Genomic DNA, 14,289 nt, shown 5'->3' on the forward strand with positions numbered 1-14,289 from the left:
GCAAGTTGCTGATTGTGCCCACTGGGGTTCCCGAAGTGGAAAAGGCTGAAGTGGGATATCATGGGGCAGAAGTGGGAGATACTAATAATCGCGCGAGAACCGAAAACAAACCCGGTCTTATGACTTACTTTTTTCTGGTCATTAACTACTAAAGAGTTTTCGCCAGTAGATCGCATGCACTAGGCGATATTTCCAAATAAATGGTACTAGAGAAGTACCAACACCCGTGGGCGAAGAAAATTCAGCTGCGTGAGCAGGCACATCTTAATACTTACGAAAGTAGGAGTTCATCATAAAAATTGTGCAATAATAAGCGATGGCATTAAATTGAAGCATGCAGGCAGGTGAAGTGAGTTATATGCCAAATGCAGTGAGTGCAATATAGCTAGTAAGAGTGTAAGATAAGCAGTAGTGAGGCATCATGAAAATGGCGTGAAGACAGTTTGAAGCTGTGAATGGCATAAGAGTTCAAAGTCCTTCAGAAGTATACAGTAGCTAGATAGGCCGTAAAAAGTTCGAAAGTTCGTAGAATCATACGATAAAGTAAAAATTCATACAAAATAATTAAAAAATGAAATAGTAACATAAAAAACTTGAATAAAAAAAGTTTCTTGATTAACATAAGTATAAGACGCAACTCAAATAATGGGATTGAGTCCATGTTCTCTATCGGAGAAAATTAAGCAAAGTTCATGACCTGTGGTCAGTGCGAAAAACATTCAGAGTTCAAGTAAATTTTAAAATTAAAATTTACAAGTTACCACCATGACGAATTGTGATGAATTGTCCTTGGGCGTTTGACAGTGTATTCAATGGTTGGATCATAATCCAACATTTGTTTAATTGCTATATACTATGTTTCATCTTCTCGAAGAAGTTATGAGCTGTCATGAGTATAAAGTTATGCACAAATGGAATATACAGGTCGTTATGAATTATAGAGTTTCTCACGTACCAAGGTGCATTCACAATGCTACGTAGAATTTTATTTTGAAGTATATCCAGTTTTTTTGCGCTCAGTTTTATTGGCGATTGCCCAGGCCGGCACTGCATATAGCATGATCGGTCGAATTAGAGATATGTAAAGCATTTTCTTTATTTTTAGACTGAGCTTTGATTTTTTGCCGATAATAGGATGAATTGCCATGTAGGCCGCATTTGCTTTAAGATGTAAGAAATATGATCTTTGAAGTTGAGAGACTTATCTATGTAAACATCTAAATATTTATAGGAATTAGTTACAGGGATTAGAGTTCTATCTAATTAGATATCAGTATTGTATCTAATTAGATATCATTTCTATCTAATTAGATATCAGTATTAAAAACTGCTATGGACTTCCAGAAAAGTTCTACTTTCGATTATCTGTTTTTACCCAATATCTAATCAACGTTTTATGTGAATGCCAGAAACTTTTGGAAGTTTGATATAAGAGTTATCACAGACGAAAAAAAAAGTCACACACGGAGCAGACATACAGAAAGACAAACATTGTTGTAAGAATAGTAAAAACGTAGGGGACCCTAGTTCGTTGTTATTCACTGAAAACTCAGTATCGAAATTTTGTTTTGTATCTCCGATGGAGCACAATACAACATTTAGAGGCATTGAGCTTAATTTTCCAAGTCTTGCACCAGTGATTGATCATATTGAGATGCATTTGTAAATTACTTAGAGCGAGCTGGGTACTGCTGGATTCAGTCAGTACTACAGTGTCGTCAGCGTATTTGAGTATTTTCGTGTTGAATGGGTGCGGGAAATCATTGATATAAACATTATAGAGCTGGGGGGAAAGAACAGACCCTTGCGAGACCCCGCTATGAATTGTTTTTCTGACAGATAAGGCGTCACCGCAGCGAACTTGAAAAGTCCTGTTTTTCAGATAGGAACTAATGAGTTTTACGAAACTGTTTGGAAGCATAAAATTATTCAATTTATGCAGGAGGCCTGCATGCCACACTCTATCAAAGGCCTTTTCGAAGTCGAAGTAGCATGCAGACACTCCATTTTTCTTAGTAAAGGCTTGTGAAAAAAATTCCACCAAATTGAGAATTTGATGAGTCGTGCAGCGTCCACTGCGGAAGCCGAATTGCAGTTCATCTATTAAATTCTTTCGAGATGGTTAGTGAGCCTTGAGCAGAGGATTTTCTCAAATACTTTTCCTAATGAAGGTATAAGACTGATAGGCCTGTAGGAAGTGACGAGCTTAGGATCTTTCTTCGGTTTTAAGATATTGACAATTATTGAATGTTTCCATTGCTGAGGGAAATAATTATTTCGGATGCAGGCATTGAAAATATTGACTATGTTAATAATACAACGTCTAGGAAGGGCTTTAAGTGCTTCATTGCTAATTTGATCATAGCCTTTGGCTTTCCTTGGCTTGAGTTTGTGAATAATTTCTCTTACTTCTCTTGGTGAAGTAAAGGGAATGAAATTCGTAATAGGATAATTGTTAATACTGTCAATGGTAAAGTTAACTTCTTCTTCTTGGGAGTTATTCTCAGGCGGGTGAGGTTGAAAGATTTTCTCTAATTCATTAGCCATTATATTAGCAATCTCGTCCTCAGATTGATGAGATTCCCATGTGATTAATTGCATGAGTTTGATTTGGTCTACTATTTCTTAGAGATTTAGCAATTTTCCATACTGCTTGCCGACCAATAGAAACTGAAGATAAGCTTCTGTGAGGCACATCGCTGACGGTCGCTCCAAAGGCACAATTTAAATCTATTTCTCGCACTCTTAACTTGCATAACCTTTTAAGCTGAGCAAATATATACGATGTGAACCAAATATAATATAAGACACTGGATACTGAATTATACTTAACTATTAACAAAACCTCAGAATAATTGTCACACGCTAATCACTTACCACCCCTAAAGCACATTTGGGTGAACGTTCCTTACATTCTTCGCCATAAAAGTTGGAGTCTCATTCGACAAGTGATTACTTATTGTCCCTCATATTCTAAATTCGGACGGTCTTAAATTCGTAGACATTGTTCTATTTTCCAAGGTGAGTAGCGTAAGAAATCGCTTTTGCTCTTACCTTATCAATATTCAAAAAAAAAAAAAAAAAAAAAAAAGTAAAAGGGCAAGCATCATGACAAATGAAGAAACTAAGATATAAATGGCATTAAAGAACAATATTTGTAAACCTAATCTTTATTAATTTCAAACTTGCATAAAAAATATTCTTAAGAATTTTTCGTTTTAGTCACAGTTTTCTTATTTTTACTTTTGGGAAGATCACATATTGCGTGTCACAGACAAAAAGGATAAACGAAAATATATATAAAGAGCATGAATTACATTTTATAAATTTTCGTCTGCTACCACAGCCGTTAGTGCACGCAGATCTCTGTCTTTCTTTTTTCTTCCACCCACCCTTGGTAATTTATGAAATTAATACTGTAATGTCCGTTTCTGAGCAGTGGCGTTTCTTGTACACAACACTGAAGTTAATCTTTTGATTTTATTCACATCACAAAACATGCATGTGTGCACTGATCACACATACACTGTTTACAGAATCAGTACTAATTTTATAACGAGAAAATTAAAATTTATTCTTATTTTCTGCCTGAAATCTAAAGGTTGGTATCTGCAAGAAATTACTGTTAGTCACACTATTAATTCAAATGTTAATGACAGCTAAATATTAAATTTTCACACTGAGATTTACTCAGATTATTCCAACACATCGAAGCAACCCCTAAATAATTTATAACTTAAAATAAACAACATGTGAAACATTTCCAGGGGGAGGGCAAAACTTCAGAATAAAAACGACAAATTGTTACCTTCTTTTTATTTGTAGAATCGTTTTTTAGAAATTTTCGATGTTATGAAACTGAAAAATCCGCAATGCCCTCACCGAAATTCGAACTATTTTTAGCTACAGCTCGAGCGCAAACGAAAAAAAGGGAGAAAATACCTTATATACTCCCCCTGTTAAAGTGCGACTGGAGATTAAGGAACCCAATCGCCAAATCCTGGCGATGATAAATAACTGACCACTACCTTTTAGTTCGGGCGCCACATGTAGAGCCTTTTTTAAGAATTTTTCGGTGTTAGGAAACTGAAATCCGCAATGCCCTCGCAGAGTTTCGAACTCCGGAGCCTACCGAATACTCATCGATTCCATTTACAGGGCATGCGAAAGGCAGGAAGAAAATACTTCACATATTTATTAAATTTTTCTTCACCGTTTATAGAAAAGGTCCATGCATATTTATATGCAAATAATTATAAACTTCTGCATTTCTTACAATACTCATCGGAATTTTGATTCAGTTTTTGGACTTGGTAATTTTCAAGTGCGAAAAAAACTGCTCACATGTAAATGTTCTCCCAAATAAGGGGATTACTCTTATTGAAAAAATTCGTAACTGAGGATATTTATCTTTTGAGAGGTTCAAATAAATATTAATCAAATTTGTATTGTCAAACATTTGAAATAGAGTTATAATACAATGTAAACCCATCTGTAGATTTTTTTGCTAACTCACGTTTGTTTTTTGTAGTGAAAATGATGTTACATAGGATCTAAATCATTAAAATCTTAAACTTTGACCCAATTCTTCTCTAGTGCTAATTAATTTGCAAAAAAATATGTTTGCGGGCCGTGTAACATTGCTTCAGGTGCAGACACTTTAAAACCACTCTCTTATTCGTATGAAGGGCGCTACTTATTTTCAGTTTAGCAGTTATAAGGGCCAGTTACTGCAAATATTTTTGTCGTTTTGTAATAAACAATTTAATAAAAGCAAAAGAAATAGGGCACATGTAATTGGTGGATGAGTATGACTGAAACTTCGCGAATATACCGAAAAGAAGATAGAAGAAGATTTCCAAGAAGACACACGCTGTTGCTTTCTTCTTCAAAAGGGGGTAAGAAGAAAATAGAAAAGAAAATCTTCCTTATTGAGACAAATTAATGTAGAAGGGGGGAGGGAAACAAGAAAACGGGATCAGTCGAGCCACAGCAGTTGAGTCCGGCGATCACGTGATGCTCAGAGGAAGTTATTGTCTTCTACCCTTTCTCTTGGCAGAGCGCCCGATTATCAAAATGAGGAGAGATTTCCCACTTTTTCAGAACGTTGCTTACGTAGTGGAATTTTCAGATATCTTCGAAATCCATTCGTTATTCACAAACGAAACCAGATCTATACTTATTTATCTGAAAGGGTTAGAAACGGTTGCCCAAAAGGACTCTTTTTAAAGTTTAATATAATTTATCAGTAGAGTTTGTCAGTAGAGATGGCCCAGGTGGAATAACGAAACACTTAAAAGGATACTACATGAATATAGTACATTTAGACTGACATAGAAGCACTGTACTCCCCTGTCATGTAACAGTCACGAGCCAGAATGTTGCCACTCGGCATAGCGTAAAATATTTATTTATCTTCTCGATTTAATCTATCTGTTATGGAGTAGCAAGGTTTAGCAATTTAAAAGCAATACACGTAGTTCTTCACATGTATTGTTATTAATTATTCACTGCCCCTGCGAAATGACACTAGGTAGATTCATTAAAATCATTTTAATTTTTTTTTTTTTCTTTTTTGGTATAACTGATTTAAGTGTTTGCCCACGCAATCGGCTAATCTTTCCTTTTAATCAGTTTACAATTACTTAAGGTCCTGAGTGATTTAAAAGTAACAAACGCACATATTTTTCATCAAATTTGTTCCGATACTTATAAATTTCTAAATATTTATAAAAATTTGAAGCCTCATTTATAATCAATGATAGTAGTAAACTCGACGGAATCGAAATTCTTTCGAAGCTGACGCAAGAGCCGCATGAAATTTCAGTGTTGTTCTGAGCTTTAGAGCACTGAAGCAGGAAAAAACGTTCGAATTCAATGCAAGGCTGCGAACGAGAAGCCGCTTATGCTACTAAGGCAACTTATTATTTTTACGTCTGTCCACCACTCCCCAACATTCGAAACGAATTCAGGTTGTTCGAAGGAAACGTTCCAGAATAGGAATGATGCAATGTAAACACGGAAATAGTTATTCAGGGTTGCACTGAAATTCAACTTTTAATTTCTTTCTCGTTCCCTGATTTTCAGTGAACAGATAAATTTCTCTGATTGAACACAAAGAACTAGTTGTCGGAGTAAAGAATTATTAATTGAATATATAATGTTATATAGTTACTACAGTAACTATACTATTTATTATAATTATATGTTTATTGTAATAATTAAGAACCTGATAAAATTTATCTTAATTACTATTATGAAGTGAATGAAAGAAATATATTTATATATGTAAGATGGCTACGTTAAGAAATAATTGACAACCTCAAAACTGACTATTCTAAATTTGATGCTCTCTTCCTAAGTTAATCTTTTCTGCCAAATTCGAGATCTTTCCAAATTACATAACGGTGCTTGCAAAGAGAACTAAAACTTAAAATTAACCAATTGCAGCTTAGCTGTACATATGCACCTTCCTAGTTTAAATACTGTTTCACCAGCAATTACGTCATTTTTTTATCTCTGCAAAAGATCTCTGCGCTGCTATGCTTAATTGTCCCCCTTTGCTCTTTACCTAAAACCCGTGTACATAATAATTAATTGTATTTAACTATTTAACTATGATTAAAACCTATCCTGTCTGAAAAAGGATGATTTGATGTGAAAAAGAATAAACATTGTGAATATTCGAATCCAGTTTTGTTAGCTTCGTCTTCATGCCTTCATCCTCATTCATTACGACTGCCGGAAATTAAAAGTACTGTTTTTTACTTCCTTGTACGAAGTAAAAAGGAAGTATTGTAATCGAGAAAAGTTTCAGGCAGCATATTTCAACGAAAATATCCATTTTGACTGCTATCGAATGCAATTTAACGATGTTTTTGCGTGATATCTGTACGTAAGGATAGAATAAAATACTCTTTTCCTTCAAAAAAGTTATAAAACTGCTTTAAAATTAATTCTGAAGAGAATTTTTCCTGGCGTCTGTACGAACGTAGTATGTACGTACGTATCTCGCATAACTCAAAAACGAGTAGCCTCAGAACGTTGAAATTTTGTATATAGGACTGCTATAACATGTAGATGTGCACCTCGTATTTTGGTTGCAATCGGCCGCACCAAACGTATATAAATATATTTATATAATATATCCATTCTGTTACCAGGCTCAGTGATCTCAGTTTCTTTACTCTTATATGTTTGTAAATTGTACATTTTTTTCTTTAAAAATGATTGAATTATGTTGTTTTCATCTTCCGGTTAAGGATTTTATGTCTTTAGTAAATCTGTGTGCAATATTTTTAGAATTATCAGCAATTTTATAGTTGTTTAATTGCCGCTAAGCCTTTTTTAATGGCGGCTATTGATGTTTACATTTGAAACAAATGACTAGTGGATTTGTTGCCAATCTAGAGAAAATTAGCTTCGCAACAACAAAGATAACGCATTCATTCATTATTGCCAATTAAATTATGCTTAATTCTTTCTGGAATTGTTTCGAGGAAATAAGTGTTTGAGATTTACCTCGTAATTTTTACTATAGATATTTTGAGTTTTTATGTATTTTTGTCTTCTCGCGAAGTGAGAACTGAATTAATTAAATGAGAAATACTCAATCGTCTGTGAAAAACTGTTTCCTTTTTGTTTTCTTTGTTTAATTTCTTTTATACATCATTCTAGCTTTATTATAGTATTTGAATAGAACATGTGGCAACGATTAGATAATTCTACTCTTTAAATGATATAAATTTTGTGCATTATGAGTTATAATATGACGAAATATATAAGTTAACTGTTATATAATTATTGGATTATATAACAGTTAACTTAGTTTCCGTTATATAATTATTATATAAGTTAACTGTTATATAATTATTAATATTGTTAAGTGAATCTAGCGCCAGAGTGTCGCTATGGTAAACCAATACTAGAGTGAATTTTAAAGAATTCATTTATTCCATTGTGTTTTATGACCTGTCGGCGAAGTAGATTTAATTCAATCCTAAGTTTAAATGAAATGCAAGAAAAAATGCGTATAATTTAATATTCCAATACAAGTCATGTGGTGTACACATCAGATTTTTTCTACTCATTAAAATATCACATATATAAGATATAAATTTTAATCAGCTTTATAATTTAGTAATAGCCTCTTAATTCCTCATTTTTAGTTTGGATATTTCTTCACTATTCTAAAAATCGTAATTACTTCTCTGGATTACTCCTTGCGTAACGCTGATGACGTGGCTAATTCGGAGCCTGAACTCAAAATTTCAAGAACTGAAATTTTTCTCTTAATAGGCAACCTAAACCAAAACTTTCTTTCGGTGAGCCTCCAATATTGGACAATTGCGCACTTTTGATTCTACATCTAAAGCCACTAGGAAGCCTGTTCTCTGCTCTCTTCCTAACGTAAACTATCAAAAATGCAAATACTCTGGGAGTAGGCACGATTAGAGTGCCAAATGAATTGTGGCTACAAATGTCAATTGAAATAAAAATGAAATTTAATCTTCCTTGGCTGCTAAGTTTGCTGTTCATTACGGATTCAACATTCTACGTCATCAACATTACTATGCTTTTTTGTGTATGTAAGATAAAAATCTGTAAATTAAAATTCTAGCTTTAATTTGCAATAGCTCCTAAATTCTTCATTTTAATTTAGTTGCTTCCCCTTTCTATTCTAAAAACAGTAATTGCTTATAAACACTTTTCTAGACTGCGTCATTTCTAGACTAATCCATATTATATGATTTTTATGTAACATTTTGATGAAAATAATTTACATAAGTCTTCAGCCAATAATTAATTTAGGGCTCTTATTAATTATTCAATGAAAATGATATCGAAATCGTAATTAATCCAATCTGAATTAAGGTTTTGTACCGAACATATCGCACTTCGTTTCTGCTTCTCGGCCAGGCTAAACTGCTGCTTCGCTTATCGCAAAGCCATCAAAAATGTTAAGTGTTCCGGAACAGGCACTAATAGTGTGCCAGTTATCTGAGGCGGCAAATAATATGTTAATCAAATAAAAATGAATATTAAATCTGTCACTACTGCTTTCTTGTTAAATCTTCACCGGCTGCCCAGTTTCCTCTTCATTATGGATCAATATCTATGCAATCAGCTTTTCTACCTCATTACGTGTATAAGCCAAAATCAGGTGAATCAAAATATTAACTGAATTTGCAATAGCCTCTTAACTGATTAATTTCATCCTTTCTCTTTCCTCTCCTAAAAACAGTAAAGTCCTTATAGTAAATCTCACAAAATTGCGTCATTTCAAAATAAATCGATATCATATGATTCTTCCAAAAGGCTAATGCTTCAGCTATATGTGAATTTCACCTGCCCCTTTATCAACTTGCATGTTATTCTTATTTAATTTGTAGAGACCATTAGTGTCTGGGCCAGGATTCAAAATCTGACAGCCAGACGTGGTTCCAATTACACCAAGAACGCACGCGATACGGATGGAGAGAATACTTAACAAATTTTCATTACGAAACTAAATGAAAAATAAATTTAAATTTTAGTTTACAAATCTCTCACGGACCCTCAGGGCTCTACGGACCATAATTCAAGAATCATTGGTATAGAAACATTCATCAACACCACATACATCTTAATATTAGGATTTATTTCTTTTCTTGCACCAACCCCCGCTGACGATGCAGCAAAATCTGTAAGATGTAACTTACTTATTTCATTTCTGTTTTCGGTATGTTCTTCCCCTTTTTCTTGCAATTTTCCACTATGCTTCTGGTATTTGGTTTCTAAATATATTTATTCCGAATTAAATATGAGGTGAATTTTAAACGTATTATTTTTTAATTCTTAATTTTATATATATACGTGTAAAAAATGTTCGTTCCGGGGGAAAAAAAATAGAACAGTACATTACTCGTAATAAATATTACTCTTTTGATATTTAAAAGCGAAACTGAATATACAGTACAAATATATATATATTTGAATTTTCGAAGAAAATTGCGGAAGCAATATGTAAAACGCTCCCTCAAAGAGATGCAAAATCCTTACCACAGAAATCTTCATCTGTGTTGTCACCGCAGTCATTGTCATCATCACAGTGCCACGCTATTGGAATACATCTGCCATTTGCGCATTCGAACTGATGCGACGGACAGTTACCTGTGGTTTTAAAATAAAACTTTTATCAGCAATTAACAAACAACTATAACTCAAACAGTTATAGCAGATAGATCACAGTTAAAACTCAAGCATCTTCATTTCACTTTATTTGTTATTTAAAGAAAGAAAATAATATAGGATAAATTGGACGGACTAAACAACTATGGAAACTGAAGATTTCCCTAAATTATTCACAAGAATACAGCTAAGCAAGACCATTGCATCTAAAGTCTTCAAGTTACAATATAACACCTTGAAAGAAATTTGTCTTTAAAAAGCGCACAAGGATTTTGTTCAGTAACGTGCCATTTGGTGTTAGCAAAATCTTTTACAGTTGATAAAGCTTTGGTACTTGACAATGCAGATACTTCGACAGTTGATAACGCAGATACTTGAAAGATATATCGCCGGATGGAACTTGTGCTATCAACCGAAAGTTTTAAAGAGTCATCGCATAATACCTACTCGTACATGAGGCCCGATCGGTTCTTGTCTAATAAAAAAAAAAAAAAAAAAAAAAAAAAAAAAACTTCGTTCCCAAAAGTCGGAGCTCAGCTACATGTATTAGCTCAGATTATCAGAACATGACACAGCACTCAACAGCTACTTGTCTTTCGAAAGAGATATCTTTTTGGAGGATTTTCCAAGAAAAACTGACTCATATTCATGTTACAGATTGGGAAAACCACATAAAACACCGAAGCACTCCAACCCGTTCGCCTGGACTCGAAGCCGAGTCGAATTACCAATATTCAGCGATCTTAACTGCAGCAACTAGTAGGGCCCTGCTAGCTCTAGAATTGCCCCAGTTAAATCCTGCGTTATCCGACGGGGCACAGGCGATAGTCGAACGCATTTGTTAGTCTCTGCGGGCAGTCTTTCTCATTCAGATATCTCTATCCTTGAATACGTTTTGCATATCGATAAATCATCAAACGGAACTCGAAACGTTTTCACGACTACTGTCCCGCCCCCCCCCAAAAAAAAAACTCTTTCGGCGAGTTTTGGGATATTCACGAGACATCGTACGAACCTCAAGGTTTGTATTTCCTTCTGAAAGCAGTTTTGTGAGATGTTCTATTTTAGTTCAAAAAGTTTTCAGGGCAATTCACTGCGGTCGTGACACACAGAACTGATATTAAATCTCTGTGAACGTTTGCCGGAATAACTGAAAAAAAGTGCACAAGTAAATAAAAATGACTTTCGTGACTTTCTTCAAACGTATAACAGATTAATGTTACACAATTATTACAAGAAGAGATTATCCAGCACCAGTCCTTCGCCGGCCTTTATTTTCGCAACCGGTTGGTTGTAGACATATACTTCCAGTTGCAAAAGATGCTTTAAATGACGCAAATATCCATGCTTTGCATGTTTTAATTTAAAAAGGGAAATTTTATAAAAATTACAAAATATAACTTTTTGTACAATTCCTCGGTCTTTATCCTTATTGCTGTAAAAAGTAAACCATTTGATTAGATATTTTGTTCTTATAAAATAAAGTGCGCAATATTCGTTAAATATTTTGCAGTTTACCACTACGTACCGTGCTTTTCATTTCATACAATCAATTACCTAAAACGTTTTATAGTTCTTTGAAATGCTTCAGACACTAATACTAATCGAACAATCCAACTTCAAAATCATCTCGGCATGTTTAATCTTTATACAGGGATACTGGTTATGAAAAATAGTTTATGATTTCTAGTAAAAGTCCATTCATAGTTTTTGTTTTAAAATGAAACAAAAACTATGAATGAATGAAATGAAGTTGCCATTTTGTCTAAAACGATGACACCCTTATGAAATGTTTTCCAGTACTTTATTTAAAATACCGAATATTCAACTATAGTTTACATGTGCAGAGATTCTAAAGAGATATATGTAGACATTTTATAGAGATTTGTATACAAATTTTAGAAACTTTTATACAGACTTTAAAGGTCCTCAAGTATAGAATCTTACAAGAAGAATCATTTTAAATGTAATGTGTGGAGAATCAACTCAGAACTATACTGAAAATATCAAATATAGCTCATAGAAAACTGATCCAAAATTCTAAAGAATTTTAAAAAAGTTTATTTTTTTATATTTTTCTACAAAAAATTCTATCGACGCATTTGGGTTTTTAAAAGCATTATAAAACCAACAAAAAAATTTTTTTGAAATTTAAAAAAACGAATTAAATTTTAATTTTTGAACAGGATATTTTAGCCTAAATTTTGAGATGATAGAAAGAAATAAAAATTTCAGGAAAAGATGAGATTTTTTTAATTAAAAAAAGCCAATAACATTTTGATTCAAAAAGTATTTAAAGAAAAAAAATTCCATTTTAAATATTGGTTAAGTTTAAATAAAATTAGGATACCAGTTTTCTTAGCAGGAGAAACTTAAGCAGTAATTAAAACCCTTAATTACAGAAGTTACAATTTTATGATTACGATCATAACGATCATAAATTGAATCTTTTACTGATGTTTTTATTTCAATTGATTGCAGAATTTTACTTACAAATAAAAAATATTTATTTTTGCTCTCCTATAGCCCATATAGTACACCAGACTGTTTTGATTACAATTTTAAAAACTTTGCAAATTTACGATTGCTTAGTAAACTTTAAAATTTTGCAGATTATAAACTCTTCATAAAATTCCTATACGATTTTTCAAAGCAATGTTTCTACAGAACTATGTTTTGTGAAAGCTTTATAAAATTTCTCTACAATTTGACAGAGAAACATTTCTATAGAGGGTTAGCTATAAAACTCAATAGGGATTTCAGTTAAGCTTCATTAACCTCTATAAAAAATTTTCATAACAATTATGCTCAGCCTAACTAACATTCAAACAACTGACGATTAACAAGAAGGAAGGAAAAGGCTAAGCAAGAGAAAAATCATAGACAAAGTTTATAATCATTTAATGAATCTAAGTTATCATTTTCGCATAATTATTCCTTCATCATTCATAATTAATTGTAATCTACTTCGACTGCTAGCTACTTACCATGAACATACTTTGTAAGATACAAAAATACCAGCAATAAAAGTGGAAAACACCACCGAGCATCTAAGGGTAACCACATTTTAAAAATACTATATAAAAAAAATATCTTCCAGTCGATAGGGTCTGCAGCCCTCCACAACACCGTTCAATCTGTCGGACAAACCGAAAACAATCATATTTGTATGAAAACGGAAATGGCGCGTAAAGTGTTGGGTTGCCGAAAAGAGAAGAGGACTTTTCTGTCGCCAAAAATCAGCGCCAACGGTCTTTATTCGGATAGTTCCAAGTGAAAGCAGGTTCTTATGAATATACTTTTAGTTTTTGCGCATGAGGATTATAGATAGCGACGAAGCTTTTAAGCCTAATATTTCTGAACCTGTATTTGTAATTCTGATTAGAAATTCACATTCAGAATTATTTTAAATGCTATATGAGCTGTGTAAATAAAATTAAAAAAAATTCAAAGCGTTTATGAAACAAGCTTTTAATTAAAAATGATAAAATAATTAATTAACTAAAGCAAAATAATTTATTATATAGATTAATGGGCACAAGAGTTTAAATAATTCTCTTTACAAAATACCTCCACAACTTTACGTCGCGAATAATAAAAACGTGAACGCTCCTTGATAAATTAATAAAGATAATGGATTATACTTTTGGAAATGCAATTCAATTTCTCTACTTTAGGGTCCACGTTTTTATTATTCATGATATGAAACTGTAGATGATATTTGTGAAGAAAATTGTTTAATATCTTGCTCCCGTAAAACTAATATGAGAAATTATTTTCTTCTTTTAGTTCATTAAGTATTTTATGAGTTTTAAAAAGCTTATTTTATTAAAAATGTTCACTATTTTAACTTTATAAAACATTTACTAAATTTTACATTATTTCTAACTTTACATTAAAATTTGTGTTTATCATCTGCTATAAAAAATTCATGTATTTGATGTTAGACTATCTTGGATGATGAATTCATATTTTCTCCATCTCCTTTAAAGCGTTACTATTACAGAGTTTTCCCCCAGTCAGCTTTGAGTTGCCTATCTTATCTTTAGACCATATATTTTTGGATGATAAAATTTTAAAGTCCCATAGAAGAATATAACATTATATTTTGCAGAAATA

At 32.7% G+C, this 14,289-nt stretch overlaps 1 protein-coding gene across 2 annotated transcripts in view; it reads right to left on the minus strand.

Moving 5' to 3' along the window:
- LOC118202491 (low-density lipoprotein receptor 2-like) overlaps window positions 1-13,313 on the minus strand; it is a 149,385-nt gene extending 136,072 nt beyond the window's left edge. The window contains exons 1-2 of one of the 2 annotated variants that reach the window (XM_085823854.1): window positions 13,158-13,313; window positions 10,042-10,152 (exon numbers count right to left, since the gene is read on the minus strand). In XM_085823854.1, the coding sequence (XP_085679980.1) occupies window positions 10,042-10,152; window positions 13,158-13,236 (190 nt within the window). In that variant the 5' untranslated portion in view covers window positions 13,237-13,313. The remainder of the gene's footprint in view (window positions 1-10,041; window positions 10,153-13,157) is intronic. The other variant, XM_085823855.1, reaches the window with a different exon arrangement.
- Window positions 13,314-14,289: the final 976 nt, after the last annotated feature.

This window comes from Stegodyphus dumicola, chromosome 9 (assembly GCF_044657685.1).
Source record: "Stegodyphus dumicola isolate Sdum_Otavi_A_Nest chromosome 9, ASM4465768v1".
NCBI lineage: Eukaryota > Metazoa > Arthropoda > Arachnida > Araneae > Eresidae > Stegodyphus > Stegodyphus dumicola.